Genomic DNA, 19,047 nt, shown 5'->3' with positions numbered 1-19,047 from the left:
CTTTGTATAAACTTATTGTTAACCCTAATTACAATATTAATAATAAACAATGGAAGATTTAATCCAATATATGTATTGTTGACTATGAATAATATGTGGCTAACCCCAATTCATGCCACTTTAACTAATTCATTTAGCAATTGAAAATTTTAATATTAATTATTAAGTCCAAAAACTGTTTTAAGCATGGAAATGAAGAAAATAAAGCATATTAATTAGGGTTAAAATGGAGGGTAATTGGTGGTGCTCATAATAATTAAGAAAGATCTCCAACTCAACATCTTCATCATTTTTTTTACTTGATTTTTTTAATCTCTTTTTCTTTCTAATTTATACATTAAATAAATTTAACATGTGATATTTGAAGCAAATATGTACCAGAAGATTTAATATGATATTCAAGGAGATATGGATGTTTATTTAAATAATTAAGGTATTTAAGAGTCTATTTATCAATCATTTTGTTTTTCTTTTTTGTCATTTTTTTTCTAGACAACTTTGTTTATTAATTAATTTTTTTTTTTTTTTTTTTAATTCTTAGGTCTTATAAATGGTGCTTCATATCAAAATGGAAGGCGCATCAATAAATATAAAATACTACTTCTTTAAATATAATTTAATTAATTAAGATAATCATTCAAAAAGGAAAAGAACAGAAAAAAAAAGGAATGGGCTGAAGTTGGGCCAGACATGGGCCAGAAGGCCCATTTAGCCATTAATCCATTACACGCCGAATATTATTTAGATAATAAATCAAATATTCCTCTCCCACCTAACAATCAGCCTCAGAAAGCTGCCGATCCTACAACTCAACCAACCACAATGGATAATAATAAATAAATAAATAATAATAATGTTTAAAAGAAATTTTAAGAATGTAAGAAACACATTACAAATCTACAGTTTGTTGCATGGAAAAAGCTGCCACTGTGTCTGTGTGGTTGTTAAATAGAATAAGATGAGCAAGGAAGATGGCACATGCTGTGACAAAAACATGCAGGCTTGTGTGTGCTGAGCTGAGCCTCCCACTGTTTCTCGGTCTCAAACCTCTGTGTCTTCAGTTTCATCCAACACTTTTCTTACATCACATGCTACCTACTTAACTTTCACCCTCATTACTAAACTAAATCGTTCATGTTGAAACTAGACGACTTGTAGACAAGCGTTGACGTTAAAGATTATGCTATGAAAGATTTGATGTAATAATTGAGAGCATTGTATTAAAAGCTAAATATCTTTGGTGGGTCGAGGTCAAATTCTTGAATACAATCGTTACGAATCACGACTCTCCAACAATGATAACAACTATTATATCTATCATTTTACGCACTTACGTTCATCAACAACTCTATCTGTAGTCGAGAGTCTCTAAATTATGTTTTTCTTATACGACATGCACCCGCTCGCTCGTTAATTCTCTGTGTCATTTATTATTTGTGAAATGACGTGTTGTGAAACATGTTAGTGAAATATTTTTGAGAGACTAAATTATTGAAAGTAAAGAAGGAGTGTGTTGGTAGGTGGAGGTCAAAAGTTTTTGAAGGACTGGTAGTGGTAAAGGGGGATGGAGGGGGTTGGAAAACCCTAATGATAATAATTGATGAACTCAAAGGGGTCCCATTAAGCACATTGCTGCAGCTGATTGATCCCATAATAATACTGTACCAAACCAGAGACGCACAGAGACAGCCACCACATTCCCTCCTTTTTTCTCTTTTAGTTTGTCACCTTCAATCAATTTAACTCTCACCCTTTTCTAACTATTTCTTTCCACTTATCCTTTCGGGTCATACTCGATAATCCTTTCATCATTGTATGTACCTCTTATTATTGTCGTCTTCTATGAGCTTTTTCTTTCGAGCTGCCCTTCAAGATTTTTAAAACGCGTTTGCTAGAGAGAGATTTTCAGATTCTTATAAATAATGTTTCACTCTCTTCTCCAACCGACGTGGGATCTCACAATCCACCTCCTTCGGTATCCAACACCTTCGTTGACACTCGCTTTCCTCTCCAATTGAGTGGCAAGATGGGATCTCACATTATGAAAAATTATGATTATAAGAGAGAAAAATGAATAATTTTGAAATGATTATTGTACTTGGAATATTAGGTTGTCGTATCGAAACTATGATGGTTATTATAGATTCGTGATTAAATTATGAAATTAAATAGGGTGATTAGTTAGAGGTAGGTCCCCTTTCCCTTCCCTTATTTAATTGTTCTTAAAAATAATGAACTCCCAACTACCCTATGATATTAAAATGAACAAATATGGATATAATAAGGTGATAACCATGTGATTATGCCTGATATATTCTGATGATCTCAAGCATATTTAGTGTGACATTGTTAATTAAATGAATTATTAATTAAGATATAGTAACATTGGGGTGGGTATGATTTAAATAAACAGTAAATAAAAGTTGTAAAGAAGTGGAGATAAGTGCAATATTTTTGAAGATTCATGTTGTCTCCTACTACCTATATCTCTTTACCTCTGAAATTGACATCCACACTTCATTTCACTGTTTTTTTTTACTGTTCAACAAATCACTTTCACCAAATACTATATCTTAAATCTTTTATTTATTTATTTATTATTATTTATAAATAATATATGGTCAATTTTATTTAGGATTCCACAGTTATTTGAATGTGTGGATAAGATTTAATGGACTGGATTAGGATAGTGATGAAGTCCAAGGGGGCTTTTTGCAAAAGGAAGGTCCCACCCAGATATATTAATCATTATAAAAAAAATTAGAGCAAAAAGCATGTCAATTAAATTAATGAATTAATTAATGTGAATAAAGAATTTAAGTTGGAAATAAAAAAAAAAAGGGAAATATATAGAGGGGGCACCAACAATTCAAGGCAAGGGGGGAAGAGCGAGCGGAAAGTGTGGTGGGTGTGGGTGTGGGTGTGGGTGTGGGTGTGGCCCCGTGAGCCTCCGTCTATGTATTTTCATGGCCATTTAAACACTGCTCCATGGCCTGACATTATCACTTCTTGCTTATGCTGTCTTTCCGGGCCCATTTTTATTTTTTTATTTTTTATTTTTTTGGTGGGGGAGGGAGGGATAACGGGGATAGTGGTGGTTTAGGGAGTGCCGTCCACTTCAAAACATAACGCCGTTTTGTCTCCCACCAACCCATCCTTTCCCAATTACTTCCCTTTCCTCCGCCCTTTTTTCTCTCTCTCTATCAATATCATATATTTATTACACCCAAAAATAAAAATAAAAATAAACAATATTTACTAGCGATGAGCTACAAAGGATATTACACATGTTTTAAAATAGGAGGTAAGTTGGGAGGGCAATTTATAACCAAAATTACATAAAATAATAAAAATAGATAAAATAATGGATAATTAAACAGTAATAAGAGTGGAAGAAATGAAGTCGGAACAGTTGGTTTAGGCGGTGAAAGGGAAAGAAGATGGAAGAAAAGCGACGGAAGGAATTCTGAGATCGCAAACCAAAAACACGAGAGGCTCATAAGAAGGAGAAGAAGAAGAAGAAACGTAGAGAGGTGAGTGAGTTCTGATTCATCCAACCAAAAACATTTATTTTCAGTTTGTAACCCTAAACCCTAACCCTAACCCTAATAACCCTAAACCCTAACCGTGGGGATTCAATTTCTTTTTTGGTCTGAGAAATTCAGAATGAGAAGGCGGGGGTGTAGCGTGTGTTCATGTCAGCTTTCTCAAAATTCCCTCACTTTCCACCATTTCTGTTTCTGTTTCTTAGGTTTTTTTGTTTTTAAAAACAACGTTTAGGGCAACGGACTTCAAAATCTGGCGAGTTCCTACAGACTGCCTCTGCCCCCGACCTTTCCCTTTCCGCATTCCCGTGTTACGCTGCTTTCAATTTTCACTCTACTGTTTTGATGCTGTCGCTCTGCGCAGGTTAGCCTTGTTTTTCTGAAAAATTATATAGGAAGAAAGAAAGAAAGAAAGAAGGGCAATTACTTACTTACTTACTTAATTAATTAGAGAAAAAGGTGGAGGGTTTAGGGTTTGTGTGACTTGTCGGGGTGGCTGCCCACAAAAAGGTAGATTGAATTATAAAATCAAAACAAATCCTGAAAAGAAGCAGCACACAAATTTTTTATTTAGTTTATTTAAACTAAATCAAGTTCCATCCCCCCACTCCTCTCTGCTTCTTTCGTTCTTTCTTTCTTTATTTAATAATTCCCTCTTCTCTTTTTCTTTCCATTTCTCCTCTTCCTCACACTCACACTACCTTTCACACTTCAAACAACGACACAAACCAACGGTGTTCAACAATCTTCAACAACCTTCTCTTCCTAAACTCCATTTAATTTTCTCTTCTTCTGGGTTTTTCCATGCTTTTTGTGTATTTATCTTGAGCTTTCAACTGTTTCTGATGTCTATACCCTTAGAACATGATTACATAGGCTTAACAGACTCTGTTCCTTCCCTGGAAACCTCTGAAATGTCCTCCGACACACGCAACAATCCTGGGTTGAACCTTAAGGCCACTGAGCTCAGGCTGGGCCTGCCTGGGTCCGACTCACCGCTCAGGGATGATGGCCTCGACGACACTAATGGATACCCTCACAAGACCTCTGTTTCCGGGGCCAAGAGGGGTTTCTCTGTAGCCATTGATAGAGCTTCTTCCAAGTGGGTTCTGCCTGCCTCTGCCGGATCTGAACCTGATTCCACCAAAACTGGGGGCTTGTTTTCTCCCAGAGTCGTTACTGAGAATAAGACTCAACCACCTGCTTCGCCTGTTTCTGGTGCTAAAGATGGTATGTCTACGTTGCCAAAGCCACTGCTCGAGGAAAAGCCGCAGCTTTCTCCCCCTGCAGCCAAGTATGCCTTCTTCCATTTCTTTTTCCCTCCCCACTAAACTCTGCTTTGGAACTCGCCCTGTTCAACATTAGTTTCTTTCCCTGCATTCCCTTTAACGTTCTTTCTAGCTTCTTCTCCGATTTAAATCAGAATTTTGGGTTGGGATTCAATCATGTAGCTGTAGTCCTTACTTTCTCTATGACCCTTCATCCACCATGTTTAGATTAGGAATTAATTTGAACAGATTTCTGTGGCCGTTTCATTAGAATTTTAATGTTTTTACATGCAGATCTCCTTTTAAATTTCCCCACCTGGAAAACAGTTATATATGTTGGATTACAAGATACTAAATGTTCTTTATCATGTCTTTACAGGGCACAAGTTGTAGGATGGCCACCCATTCGTTCTTTCCGGAAGAATTCAATGGCAACGCAGCCCCCTAAAAATTCAGATGATGCAGACGGTAAGATGGGATCGGGTTGCCTTTATGTGAAGGTAAGTATGGATGGCGCACCATACCTCAGGAAGGTTGATCTGAAAACCTATGGAAGCTATTTGGACCTCTCATCAGCCCTCGGGAAAATGTTCAGCAGCTTCACAATTGGTATGTTCTTTTATGGCCACTCTTACACATCTTGCCTGATTTCGTAATCTTAATTACACCTTCCATAGTTTATTGGCAAGCACTTCCAGAATTGCGGATGTTTTAGATTTGACATGTATGGAACGTGTTCGTATTTGTTCTAAATTGTTGCTGAATCACTACCCTTTACATGTCTAATTCTTTCCTCTAACTAAAACCAAAATCTACTAGAAGGTCAAGAACAGAACACCTGGTGCACGTGAATTAGTTTATGTTGCTCAGTTTCTCTCATGTGTAGATTTTGTAGCTAGTTTTTGTTTGTTCAATTATTAGTGACTTTCTCTTTGCTACTGCTCCATTCATTACATCAAGGTCATTGTGGCTCCAATGGAATTCCAAATCGGGACGCATTAAACGAGAGTCGATTGATGGATCTGCTCCATGGCTCTGAATATGTACTCACCTATGAAGATAAGGATGGCGACTGGATGCTCGTTGGTGATGTTCCATGGGAGTAAGTTCATTAAAGTAGCTCTATTGCAGTGGCAGTTCTTAACTGAATTCTTGTTGTTTCAATCTCTAAATGACTGGCTGCTAAAACAAGTCTTTATCTTGTTCGTCTTTTTCTTGTTACATAATAGGATGTTCACTGAATCTTGCACGAGGATGAGGATCATGAAGAGCTCAGAGGCTATTGGGTTAGGTATGCTATGCTATAGACTTAAATAATTTCTTAATTTTGTGTTTCTTACAAATTGAAATCAGACAAGTTATAGTGGGATTTCATCTTCTTCATGATTATAAGCTTTGAGAATTTGGGCCTTTCTTCAGTGCTCTCTTAGTTACCATCATTATCTCTCCACTTCAAAAGCCTTTTCTTTTTCTTAGAATTAAGCATCTTTCATTTTCATAAAATTTGATCCCCACCCCTAAAGAAAAAGATCTATCAAACAAAACATATTAGTTTAAATTCCATTATGATCGGATCTTTTAACAAAGTTTATCATAATCTGATGCTTTAGTCATTGCCATTACAAGGAGATGCTATTTCGTGATATGGATTGAGCAATATCTAATAAAAATGGGGAATCAGAATAAAAAGTTAACCCCGCCCAAAGAAAGAAAAAAAAAAAATCTTCTCCAGTGACCCCATTTGTAAAAGCTTGGCCTTTCTCTCTTTCTTTTTCTTACAGCTCCCAGGGCCATGGAGAAGCGCAGAAACCTTAACTAGCGAACTCATTTGCTATCGATCAGGCACGTTCGAGCAAATGATGCTCAATGATCGACGTAACATGTGTGCTGGCTTTAGATCGAGCGAGAGAATCTTTACTGAATATTGTTGTTCTTTGTGTATGAGTTCTAAATATTGGAGAGTTGATGTATGAAGATAAGTTCTTTGTTAGCAAAGATGATTTTCAATAGGACGATTCAGAGTTTCTTAGTTTGCCCCTCCCCTTCTTCTTTGCCATTTTACTTTGTTTGCTTTACTACACTTTACTTCGTATTGTAAATGATTTGTTTGCTATGGCAATGGTATCCTCACCCTTCATAAATTGTGTTCCTCTTTCTGGATAGAGTATTCAAATCAGCTATCACCAAGATTTTAACAGTGTTCTTCACATAATACGAAATTGATGAATATGATCATTCATATCAATTAGTCAAAATACAGAGAATAATATGAATGAAGCTTTTATCATCTCTCAGAACAAAATGCTACAAAGCAGCTTTAGTAAACTCAACTCTTCCCTACCAAAAAAAGAGAGGAAAATGAATATTCAAGTTTCTTTCCATAAAAATAGTTTTACCTTAGCTTCATATTCTTCTGTACTGTTACAATGGCCCCATGTCTAGCTTCACTCTCCATGCTTGGTACCCTGTTTAGCTTCATTCATTCGAATCTGCAACTGTCTCGCCAATGGTGAAACGAACGAATCGTCGAACTTTTATGTTCTCACCAAGAGAAGCAACAGTTTGCTTTACCAAATCCTTCACCAAAATGCTATCATCCTTGATGAAAGGTTGTTCTAAAAGCACAAGTTCTCCGAGCCTCTTGGAAATCCGTCCATCGACGATTTTCTCCCTAATGTTCTCTGGTTTTTTCTGAAGGTCTTCCCTCTGCAACTCAATCTCTCTTTCTTTTTTGACAATGCTTTCTGGGATGTCCTCCATTGACACATATTGCACCTCTGGGCATGCCACGATCTGCATTGCAAGGTCGTCGACCAACTCTTTGAATCTTTCGTTTCTCCCCACGAAGTCAGTTTCACAGTTCACTTCAATTAGAACACCAATACGGGAGTCATGAATGTAGGATCCGATTCTTCCTTCAGCTGCTAGACGACTAGATTTCTTATCAGCGCTCGAGAGGCCTTTCTTTCTCAGGTACTCTTGTGCCTTCTCTAGATCCCCACCAGTTTCAGAGAGGGCTTTCTTACAGTCCATCATCCCTGCTCCGGTTTCTTCTCGGAGTTTTTTAACAAGGGCTGCGGGAACGGCAACAGCTGCAGTCCTGCAATACAGCATTGGCATTAGCATCACTTCAAATGGAATGTCTTACAGCACAGATGAAAAAAGTCCTTACTCCAAGAACTAAAAATGGAAACAAAACGATCATTACAAGAATGCAATGTGAAAGAAGAGCTCATAGAAAGCGATGAATTAAGAGAAGACCACTCACTTGGGAACAGTTTCTTTTGCTTCGTCTACACCGGGCTTCTCCTCTTCTACTGGTGTAGTTACAGCAGGTTTAGCTGCTGTCTGTGCAGCCACCTCAGCAGCAAAATCTTGGCTTTTCTTTTCCAAGCCTTCTCCAAGATTGAATCTCACAAATCTCTTAACCTTAATGTTTTCTCCAATGGTTGCAATAGTTTGTTTCACCCAGTCCTTCAGCACCACCTTATCATTCTTGATGTATGGTTGTTCAAGCAATGCCAACTCCTCAAGTCTCTTCCCTATCCGCCCTTCGACGATTCTTGACCTCATCTGCTCGGGTTTCGATAAAAGATCTTCCTTCTGCATCTCAACCTCTCTTTCTTTGTTCACCATCTCTTCTGGCACATCTTCAGTCATCACATATTGTACTTGAGGACATGCAGCAACTTGCATGGCCAAATCATCAACCAACTCCTTGAAGATATCTCCTCTCGAGACGAAATCTGTTTCACAGTTCACTTCTATTAAAACACCAATCCTACCATCATGAATGTAGGAACCTATTCTTCCTTCAGCTGTGGCTCTACTAGCTTTCTTTTCTGCACTTGCTAAACCTTTCTTTCGCAGGAACTCTTGAGCTTTAGCAATGTCGCCTCCACTCTCCGCCAAAGCTTTTTTGCAATCCATCATTCCTGCTCCTGTTTCATCACGAAGCTGCTTTACCAAAGCTGGCGATATCACAGCTGCAACACATCAGACATTCCAAGAATTAAATAAAGCTATTTGCAGGTGAGCAACATCAATATCAAGTAAAACCAACATGGTAAATCAGGTGAAAATATTCGATTGTGCTACCAGTTACCCAAGTAATCAGTGGTTATCTCACATATCATAACTCATACCAAAATTGACCAAATAGATTTTTTTTTTCTTTTCTTGTGCGCCGTGTGTGTTCCATATGATGATACGTCCAAGTGATAACTGAATGTAAAAGAAAGAAAAAGAAAATCCAAATGATACAAAAACAACCTTTTGATGCAACTTCAGGAGAGGCTTCTATCTTTTCTTCTGTAACTGGTGTAGAGGAGAGAACTTCAGGGTTTTCAGCAGGTGCCTCGATATCAACTGGATTCTCAGCAACTTCTTCACTAGATTGACCTACAGAAGATTGGATTTGATCCTCAGTTGAATATCCAGAAACATTATAATTTCATCCAGTTACAAGTCCACGACTTAAAAGAGTGAACGTTTAATTAGTGAATAAACATTCGAACTTTTGATGTTGAACTAACACAACTTGAGGGAAATTAATCATGATCTAGTAGTTCAGATTGCTTACTGAATAACATACATCAATAATTACTTGTTAGTGATAACTCAAAATTCTATGAACTATTCATTTTAATTGCAAATAGATTATTATTTCCAAAGATGCCTCACCCTGTCAAATTCTAGCAATAGGCCAAGAAAAAATTGCCCAAACAAGTTATAGTTATACTGGCTTCTCAGTTTTCAGTTCAAGTTGTTTGAATGAAGCTAAATCAAAAAGTAGATATCCACCATCATGATTGAGTAGTTAAAAAGTAACATATTGAAAATTTCAATATAATTCTGAAATTTACCTAAGCTTGTGATGCTACCATTTGAATCAGATTCTGGTTTGTCCTCTTCTTTTTCAGATGAAGAAGCAGAAACAATTTCATTTTCCAAATTTTCTTGGCTTTCCTCACTTTCTTTCTCCGTAACAACACTATCTTCACTAACTGGACTTTCTGAAGAGACTAAATTGTTGGTTTCATCATCAGGGGCGATTACTTTCTCATCAGTCTCCGGTCCATCGATCGGTTGAGCAGCCTCAACCACCTGGACTTCTTCTGGTTGCTCGTCTTCTGAAGCCTTCACTTCAGAACTTCCCCCTGCTTCTTTCTCAGTCGTATCAGTTACACTATCCACAATATTTTCCGAACGAGATATTGTGCTTTCTCCTTCATCTTGAGTGACCAAAGCATCAGATGATGGGTCATCTAACACTTCAGGCTTATCAGCCGCTTGCTCTATCGCTAATTGGTTGTCATCAGAAGCCTTTGTTTCAGGACTTTGCTCAGCTTCTTTATCCTCCGCATCAACTACATCATCCACGATGTGTTCTGGAGTAGATAATATGCTTTCCGAGTCATCTTGAGTCACAGCAGATGAATCAGCTGAACTTGCAGGCTCATCAACTTCAACTGCTTCGTCAACTATAGAAGGCAGACTTTCCTCCTCCTTATCATCACTTATTGCCTCATCTATCACTTCGGTGGAATCATCAGCTACGGTCTGATCTGCATCAACTATTCCTTCTACTATTTCTGTAACCTTCTGAACCACAGATTTTGTAGCCACTTCCTTTACGTTTTCCCTCTCATCTAAAAATGTAGCAATATCTTTGTTCTTACGAAACGCTAACAAGAAGGGGTTTGTTGCAGCAAAAACTTTCCCTTGACTGACCTGAGAGTCCGATGTTTGATTGTCTTCTTCTTTTTTCATGGTCAAAGTTACCTGTCCTCTTGCAATCCGCAACACCCTAACATCAACCTCTTGGCCAATTTCTAATGTAGAGCCACCCATAAGATTCCCAAATCCTTCAAAGGCTTCCTCAGAATTGGGGAGGAATCCTTCCTCTCCCTCGGGAAGAGATATGAAGGCGCCGGACCTAGTAATATTTTTCACTGTCCCCTGCAAATCTTGCCCCTTCACAAACTTTGAGCTCTTCTGCACCCCATCCCTCTTAGGTCCTCTAGCTTTTGGAGAGGTCTTTCTTCCAGGCGCAGGTTTGTCATTGGTAGCAGAAGATTCCTTCCTTTCATCACTTTCACGCATTGATAGAGAAATTCGTCCAGTTTCAGCGTTTGCTTCAATCAATCTTACTTTCACCTCTTGTCCGACAGAAACAACGCTTGCAACATCTTTAACAAAGCTATCACTCAACCTTGATACATGTACTAAGCCATCAGTGAATGCGCCAAAATCAACAAAGGCACCAAATGGTTGAATTGATCTCACTTTCCCAGTAAAAGTTGCACCAGGAATGAGTTCCTCATTATTTACAGCTGGCATCTCGCTCTTCCTCACAGGTCTCGAACGTTTTGACTGAGTAGGAGCAGCAGTACCAGCATCTGATTTAACAGGGTCCTTTTCATTTGTTGCAATTGCGGAAGAAAGTTCTGAGCTACGATTTAATTCTTCACCAGCAACCGGTGAGTCTGATTCTTCCACTGACACATCGGTTCCTGTGGCAGAAAATATTGGGATTCTACGGCCATGATTAGAAAAAAAGTTTTTACTGCAATTTGGAAACAGCCTAACTGAACTTGATAGGGGCAAAAGAAATCCTTGGCTATGAAGTGTATGTTTAGTGGGTTTTCTAGAAAAGCTGAATCTTGTTGAACTATTGCTCTTCCTAGTATAGGAGGCTATAGGAACAAGTGAAACATTGCTGATAGAAGATGGACTTATCACCGACATTGTATTTAGTCAAGAAAGTTATTGCAGCAGAAAAGGTTCTGATTGTAGGGAGAAAAGCCCCTTTTTCTTGTTAGTTCTTCATCTCTTGCTTCCCCCTGCAATAGACATTAGCAGCATCCCAATTTATCCAGGACAGTTCTCCATAATAGCATATCATGAGAGAGAGCATAGATTTTCATTATCATATATACTAATGAAGAAACCATCGACACTTGGTTGATCCACCTTGCAGCAACAAATTCAGAACAATTCAACTCGAGGTTAACCAGATAAAACTTCAAAAGGGCATATTAACGTTTATAAGTACTCAAGATATAAGCTAAGCCATACTCATTCAATTAGCATAAATAAAAAATTCATTTAATAACAGAATGCTTTGCCAGCTTAACTCAACATTAAAAATGATAGAACCTAGTAAGAAGAAATTCCCAGAAATTTTTCTCTAAAATCAGCTGTGTGAATTGGCTAGTTAAAGCTCTCCAAACTTCATCCAACATAATTAAGTTCACTCAGACATTTCAGATATCCAGTCCAAGAATGCGGAACTTGAACAAGTTCAGTTCAAACCTCAATTAGACATCTAAACTCCTAATATTTAGGAGCTGATAAATTATATGGGCGTTCAAGAATCAAGCAAGTCGACACTACCCAATATAAACTTCCACAAGCAATGGAACACAGTTTCCCAAAACTAATTGCGGGTCTCCGACCAACAAACCAGAAACATCAACACGAATATGCATTCAAATTTAAGTAAGAATCTCAATCACAGAGAAGCAACAAAGCTAGAAGCTGATAGTTAACAGAATTAAATTGAGAAGCCATTGAAACAGAAGCAACAAGGAGAAAAGAGCAGAGACCCATTGGAGTACAGGGCAGAATTGTGTACCTCGGAACCCCTAGAATAGAAAACCCAGCACAGCAAAGAAATTGTCCGTTTGGAACGTTGGATAGAAGGAGAAAAATAAAACAAAAAATTGGGAGACAGTCAGTGATAAGAAGCTATTCCATGATGGTAAGGAAGGAGAGGAGAGGGAAATGAAAGGTGGGTCTTTAAATCCTTATCTCAAGACATTGTCGATTGTTGCTCTCTTGCTCTTAGCTCTTGTTCATGGTGACCTTCATTTTCTCGGGCTTGGTTGGATGGAGTCGAACGGCCCATTCACGGCGGCCTGGATTGCAAGATCGGGCCTTTGTAAAAGGAAATAGAACCCAGGATTCAAGCCCAATTCAATTCTCGATTTGCCTTCATTTGGGTATTCGGCCCAAAGCCCAAGTTCCTTTCTTTTTCTTTTTCTTTAATTAATTAAACTAATGTCATTATAATACATAAAATTAGTGAAATGAGAGAGTTAGGGCTATGAAATTATTAGTGATAAATATATAATATAAAGTTTTAAACCAAATATCTTTGATATTATTTTCATCCAATTTAGTATTATTCTTAAAGTGGAGTATCAACACTTGAATTATATTATTTTTGTAAATTTTTAAACGATTTATTATATTTGAAAAATACATTTTTTTTAATCTAAATATTTCAACATGTGCCACCAGACATATCATTTTAAGCTGATTTAATATGATATTACTGCTTTCTTTCTATTTTATATTCATTAAATGATGCGTTGAACTTTGTACTAATATTCAAGTTTTTATGTCGAAGAAAAATATTTTAATATTTAAAAAATGGGAGGAAAAAAGTGATGAATAAAATATATTTCATTTACTAAAAAAAATTATGAACAAATAATGAGAGTATATTGTTGGAATGGAGAGATTATGAATTAAATCAACGTAGGATATCCACAGGGGACATTAATGAATGCATGTAAATATGATAAACAATAAGTTGTGACAAATAATCATAACACTTAATTATTTGAAATAATAATAATAATAATAATAATAATAATAATAATAATAATAATAATAATGATAATAGGAGTACATGGAATAGAAAAACAAAAGATGGGTGGATTAAATATTTTATTGGAGAGCCCATGCAGAGAGAATTATATACAAAAATGCGTGTTGCAATATTTTAAATTAGGCGATGAACAATTAATTAGCCAATCTCTAAAAGTCATTGGAATCGAATCCTGCATGTTGAAGCCAGCCCTCTCTTTCTCTCTCTCCATTATAAACATAATCAAGAGCATATCTAATCAAGTTTATAAATAAATAAATGGTGAATCAAGGCTTAATCATGTATGATTAGAGAGGCCTTTAATTAATGTTAATCTTCTTAAAATAATTATAGGTTAAAGCAAAGATTTAAATCTCATTATTATTTTATTTTATTTTTTTGTAATTTTTGTAATGTTTTTAAAGGGAAAAGAAAAAGGGATGTTGGTTTGTTTAGAGTTGTGATTTGTGGGAAATGGGAGACAGAGAAGATCCGTTACATTAATATGTTGAAATGTTGAAGGGAAATTAAAGAATTGGCAAATGGTTTAATTTTAATGTATTTTTGTTCCACATCAACATGGATCTAAACCCACCCCCTCTGTTTCTCTGTTGTTTCCAAGGTTTAATTAGGGTGGTCCCAACCTTAATTTTGATTTTAATACCAAACTCTAGCTTAATACTTAGAACATAATAAATAATGTAGATTCACCAGATCTACACATAATAATTTTAATATAACTTCACATTCCCAAATAATTTTGTTTCCTTTTTATTTTATTTCAAACTTCTCATCCATTCTTTTTATACCTATAAATACTTGCAAAAAAAGAAACCTTTTTTTTTTCTTCCTTTTAATGCTTTGGAAACGGGTCACTTCATTTAGTAGTGCATGCCAACGTTGAGTTATGCTCATATTGTCCAGTCCACAAACCCAAGCCCATTGCTAGTGGTTTTTAAAACATAGTATACTAGAGAGAAGTTTTCACACCTTTATAAAAAATGTTTTGTTCTTCTTCTCAATCGACGTGGGATCTCACAATTCACCCACCTTCCAGGCCAACGTTCTTGTTGACACACCGCATCGTTTCCTTCGAGGCTCGATCTCCTCGCTAGCAAATCACCTGGTGTCTAGCTCTGATATCATTTATAACGGCCCAAATCCACTACCAGTAGATGTTGTTTTCTTTGGACTTTCCATTTTGAGTTTTCCTTCAAAGTTTTTAAAACGTGTATATTAGGGAGAGGTTTCCACATAATTATAAAAAATTTCGTTTTTCTCTCCAATCGATGTGGGATGTCACAAAAATTAACCACAAAGTACATCAAAATCAAAGTCATGAGAATATGAACAATTAAAATAAAGATATGACATTCACATTAGTATAAAGCTAATCAACTCAATATAATGTAAAGTCCAATCAAGAATTGAGGAGACAAGCTTGTCCAGTCGATTTGAATCAATTGAGTTCTAATTGTTGGATGATGGAAGTTCCACATTAGCTAATTTAGGGAATGATCATAGGTTTATAAGTGGGAAATACTAACTCCATTGGTACGAGGCCTTTTGGAGAAACCAAAGCAAAGTCAGGAGAGCTTATGCTCAAAGTAGATAGTATCATACTATTGTGGAGAGTCGTGATCGTCTAACACTAACTAACTTGATTGATGAATAATGTTATGGGATTTGAAATAGGATAAAAGAAGAAGGATTGGGAAGGGATATGTATAGATTGATATGATATGATATGAAGAGGTTGTTGTGTAAATGTGTGCATGTGGCTCCAAATCTATAGCGATATCCCTCCACTTTCTTATGTCTTTCTTATTATAAATTTTATTTTCTCCCTTATATCATCATCAAATCGTATCCACATGATCCCCTTCTTTTCTCCTCTCCTACTTTTTATCAACATTTTTTTATTATTCAAATCATTCCCCCACACCCTAATTAAATGCATTTTCACTTCAATTTTATTCTTCTTGCTTTTACATCTCACACGTGGCATCCTATATCATCCTTTTCTTCTACCATATATATATATATATATATATTAATGGATGGGCTAAGTATTTGTTTAGATGAAAATGGAAAATTAATTATTTTACTCAAATAAACAATATATATATATATATATATATATATATATTAAGAAATAAAATAGTTTAGAGGGATTAGGTAAGGGATTTAACTTTTTTGTTGATGAAGCTTACAATCACATGCTCCCCTTTTGAAACCCAAAAATCCTTTCACTTTCCAACACACACAACCACCTCAATCTCTTGGATTTGCTTCCCTATAATATTTAACCCTTTTATTTATACATATATATTAATTTCAATATGTCTCGAGTCTCTAAAGTGCTTCACGTTTAGGGTAGGCGTGAGGAACTTCAAGGTTAAGTAGTAGACGAAAAATAAAGAACACAAAGAACAAGAAGCACTCTAGAACTGTGACATGCAACAACAATATCTCTATTACAATTTTATAGTTGAATTAGTTAATGTGAAATTCCACAACAGTTGGAGAGAGAAACAAAACATTTGTTGCGAGGGTGTGGAAACATTGGGAGAAAGTTTGAGAAGCTCAAAGCAAAGACACGAGAACTTATACTCAAAGTGGACAATATCATACTTTTATAGAGAGTCGTGTTCGTCTAACACAGAAAACTAAAAGCAATGATATAAAATTGAATTGGTGCATAATGAGGCGATCATTTGTTTCAATACTAAATCCTTCTGATTGTGTCCAAATTTGATATTTTATAATAAAGTTCTGATCATATATTATATAATCGATTATGAAGAAAGACAATCCCTCGGGGGCTGCAAAATCAAATTTGTAAGATCTTTGTCATCTAATTCACCATTAATGATTAAGAACACCCCTTACAGCTGGATCATCTTTTGCTGCATTTTGAGCTTTTAAATTCTTCGCCAAAATACAATATGATAATAAAACCTGAATCTTAGGACCCACATTTTTATTCATTACTACACACTTATTGTAAACTTTTTCATAATCATTTTTGCTTCCCTTTTCACCTTATTATTAAATGCTTTTATCAAATATTCATTTATTAACAAATTGGGTTACTGGTGACAATTATTTTACAACTGGTATAAAATAAAGTAGTGGAGATTGAGCATGTCTCTATAAATGTTTTATAATACCAATAATTATGAATTAAATTGAATCCTAGATCTGTTTCATTAATTAATTACAACAAAGTTGACCTCTAATTTCATTTTACAAATTCATCATTCATTTTAAAAAATTATTAATTTGAACAAATACGTCTAAATAAGACATAGGGTCAATCATGATGAATATAAATTTTATTTTATGATCATGTGATTAATGACCTAACAACTACGAGCATAAAAAATAATACACATGAGAATATAGTATAGTATTAGAATGTTGGAACTCTTTCGCTAAAAAAATATTTTGATGGGTTAATTTTGAAAAGTGTATGATTAGGGAATATGAATAATTATTAAGGTGAAAATATATGGTTGGGTAGGATGACGTGGCAGATGTATAATAATAATAATTGAGAGCAAGAAACATGACCATACATTATATTTATAAAAAAAAAAAGGGGAATAGAAGGAGGTGTCATTTGATAAAGAGATGTGGAAGGAATAAAAAATGAGGAAAATCTAAGACAATCGCTTTCAAGTTGTAGTCAAGAAAAAATGCGTATTGAAATGAGAAATAAAATATTAAAAAAGAGATTAATTTATGAAGCTTCCCAGGCTTGGTATAATATTATTATAAGTTTAAACCACATTATTAATGCACTCAAAATCTTAACGCAATCTCATCCAGCTATGCATCATTGCCTTCTTTTTTTTTTTCTTTTTTTTCTTTTTTTTTTTTTTTCCTCCTTCAACAACTGCTTTAAAGGCTTCAAGTTCTCAGATCCCTTAGCTTAGCTTAGCTAATCCTTTTAGTTCTTTTGGGAGAAAACCCTTTTGTTTTGGTTCGAGTTCGTGTCGTAATGGGGAGTGGTTATTTTGGGGAACCGGGTTTCGGGAATGAAAGAGGGAGTGGATTGTTGTCGTCGTCTTCGTCGTCACCGTCGTCGTCGTCGTCGACGAGAAGAGGGAGGAAGGGAGGTTCTGATAAGCAACCAAGGCAACCTCAAAGAGGGCTTGGAGTTGCTCAGCTTGAGAAGATCAGATTGCATGGTGAAATTGCTGCTTTTCATCCCACTTCTTACACCTTCAATAATGTAACACTTTCTCCCTTCTTTCTTTTCTTTTACTCCGACGGAGCTATGTTTAAATTGACTGAATAATTATCGATTTAATCAGGATCAAGAGGTATCGAGAGTACAGACAGGATATTCGTCGGTACCCTCGTCTACTTCTTCCTCACCCTCTTATGGCTTCCCGTCCAACGTTATGGTACGTAGTTTCGTTTGATGATTTTATAAGTTATTATTAATTGGGGTATGTTTAGATTATGAAGAGTGATTTTAATTATGTATTAATTTCTTGTGTGGTGCTGTTAGGGCAAACCCTAGAATTTGAAACAAATTTAGGATCAATTTTCTTAAACTCTAATCAATATCTAATAAAAATGGGCTCTTCAAACTCTTTTCATCATAACAATTTATTAATTTATTACTAAGAATTAAGGTTGTTAATCCACAAAATTACTTGAAAAAGTATCTGTTGATGATGGTAATTAAGTAGGTTTAAGTGATTAAGGATTGTATGTGATGGGCAATGCAGATGGGGTTTGGAGAATATGAAAGAAGAAACCTTAGAGATGGTGATTCTCAGTACAGCACAGCAGCAAGGTACTATATTCACTTAATTACATTGTTAATCAAGATATAGTTTTTACTTTACTTAATTAAATAACATTTATAGGAAGACTAAGCTGTTTATTGCTTGATTGGGGAACAGATGGGATCCAAGCAATGGTGGGATATTAGAGGCTCAGCATTTTGCACAACCAAACATGCCATGTTATCTTCAAAATCCACAAGCAGAGGTAACTATGCTGTGTTCTGAATGTTTTTTTTTATTTTGAAACGTTTTGGTCTCGTTTGATAACCATTTGATTGTTTTGTGCAGTGGACACAGACCCGAAGGAGCAAACGACAGGAGAGGAGTGGACGAATGAGTCAGAATTCAGAAGCATGTGAGAGCCAAGAACTGGACTTGGAGCTTAGACTCTCAATAATCTAGAACATGAACATATATTTGAAGTCTGTGTGTGAAGGGCTATGGATTTGGATTTCATCTTTTTCCTACACATAATTTTCAATGGAAATGGAACATTACCTCTCAATTGATGTAAGTCAAGAGACCTAACCTTTGTTCACTTTCTTCTCATCCATCATTCAAACCCTCTCTCTCTCTCAAGATCTTGACAAAAGCGTTTGTGAAAATGTATTACTCTTTAGCATAGACAATCACTTAGATGAGTATGACCGAACTCGAGTCGAGACCCATTGTTAATTAAGAACGATGATGCATGTGATGAACTTGTGAATTGTTAGATGATATGATATTGTAAAACGTTAAAAGGAGATTCAGAGCATGTTCAAAAGTGA

At 35.9% G+C, this 19,047-nt stretch overlaps 3 protein-coding genes across 5 annotated transcripts; 2 read left to right on the top strand and 1 right to left on the bottom strand.

Annotated features, from left to right (window-relative positions):
• Positions 1-3,681: 3,681 nt before the first annotated feature.
• Positions 3,682-6,954, top strand: LOC111793530 (auxin-responsive protein IAA27-like). 2 transcript variants are annotated; one of them, XM_023675456.1, is made up of 6 exons: positions 3,682-3,909; positions 4,422-4,839; positions 5,193-5,422; positions 5,774-5,915; positions 6,043-6,104; positions 6,595-6,932. In XM_023675456.1, the coding sequence occupies exons 1-6, from the start codon at positions 3,891-3,893 to the stop codon at positions 6,630-6,632; spliced, it is 909 nt and encodes a 302-aa protein (XP_023531224.1). In that variant the 5' UTR covers positions 3,682-3,890; the 3' UTR covers positions 6,633-6,932. The 2 variants fall into 2 exon arrangements, with proteins under 2 accessions (XP_023531224.1, XP_023531223.1); XM_023675455.1 differs by lacking the exon at positions 3,682-3,909 and having other exon boundaries at positions 4,114-4,839; positions 6,595-6,954.
• A 66-nt stretch (positions 6,955-7,020) lies between these two features.
• On the bottom strand, positions 7,021-12,626 carry LOC111793529. Of its 2 annotated transcripts, none has more exons than XM_023675453.1 (5): positions 12,453-12,626; positions 9,679-11,788; positions 9,086-9,214; positions 8,082-8,799; positions 7,021-7,913 (listed from the first exon to the last, which is right to left on the bottom strand). In XM_023675453.1, the coding sequence occupies exons 2-5, from the start codon at positions 11,561-11,563 to the stop codon at positions 7,289-7,291; spliced, it is 3,357 nt and encodes a 1,118-aa protein (XP_023531221.1). In that variant the 5' UTR covers positions 11,564-11,788; positions 12,453-12,626; the 3' UTR covers positions 7,021-7,288. The 2 variants fall into 2 exon arrangements, with proteins under 2 accessions (XP_023531221.1, XP_023531220.1); XM_023675452.1 differs by having other exon boundaries at positions 9,679-11,658.
• Positions 12,627-17,338: 4,712 nt separating this feature from the next.
• Positions 17,339-18,679, top strand: LOC111793528 (protein SPEAR1-like). Its single transcript, XM_023675451.1, has 5 exons — positions 17,339-17,712; positions 17,795-17,887; positions 18,218-18,285; positions 18,395-18,482; positions 18,566-18,679. The coding sequence occupies exons 1-5, from the start codon at positions 17,479-17,481 to the stop codon at positions 18,677-18,679; spliced, it is 597 nt and encodes a 198-aa protein (XP_023531219.1). The 5' UTR covers positions 17,339-17,478.
• The last annotated feature ends 368 nt before the right edge of the window (positions 18,680-19,047 follow it).

The sequence above is a fragment of the Cucurbita pepo genome, chromosome LG04 (genome assembly GCF_002806865.2).
Source record: "Cucurbita pepo subsp. pepo cultivar mu-cu-16 chromosome LG04, ASM280686v2, whole genome shotgun sequence".
Classification (NCBI taxonomy): Eukaryota; Viridiplantae; Streptophyta; class Magnoliopsida; order Cucurbitales; family Cucurbitaceae; genus Cucurbita; species Cucurbita pepo.
This window is presented reverse-complemented; position numbering and strand designations above follow the sequence as displayed.

Excerpts from the sequence above, each read along its gene's own strand:
- LOC111793528 (XM_023675451.1), top strand. The coding sequence starts at position 17,479 with ATGGGGAGTGGTTATTTTGGGGAACCGGGTTTCGGGAATGAAAGAGGG. Across the intron at positions 17,888-18,217 it reads GCTTCCCGTCCAACGTTATG|ATGGGGTTTGGAGAATATGA; the intron begins GTACGTAGTTTC and ends TGGGCAATGCAG. Across the intron at positions 18,286-18,394 it reads CAGTACAGCACAGCAGCAAG|ATGGGATCCAAGCAATGGTG; the intron begins GTACTATATTCA and ends ATTGGGGAACAG.
- LOC111793529 (XM_023675453.1), bottom strand. The coding sequence starts at position 11,563 with ATGTCGGTGATAAGTCCATCTTCTATCAGCAATGTTTCACTTGTTCCT. Across the intron at positions 9,215-9,678 it reads TGGTAGCATCACAAGCTTAG|GTCAATCTAGTGAAGAAGTT; the intron begins GTAAATTTCAGA and ends AATCTTCTGTAG. Across the intron at positions 8,800-9,085 it reads TCCTGAAGTTGCATCAAAAG|CTGTGATATCGCCAGCTTTG; the intron begins GTTGTTTTTGTA and ends GATGTGTTGCAG.
- LOC111793530 (XM_023675455.1), top strand. The coding sequence starts at position 4,391 with ATGTCTATACCCTTAGAACATGATTACATAGGCTTAACAGACTCTGTT. Across the intron at positions 4,840-5,192 it reads CTTTCTCCCCCTGCAGCCAA|GGCACAAGTTGTAGGATGGC; the intron begins GTATGCCTTCTT and ends ATGTCTTTACAG. Across the intron at positions 6,105-6,594 it reads CTCAGAGGCTATTGGGTTAG|CTCCCAGGGCCATGGAGAAG; the intron begins GTATGCTATGCT and ends TTTTTCTTACAG.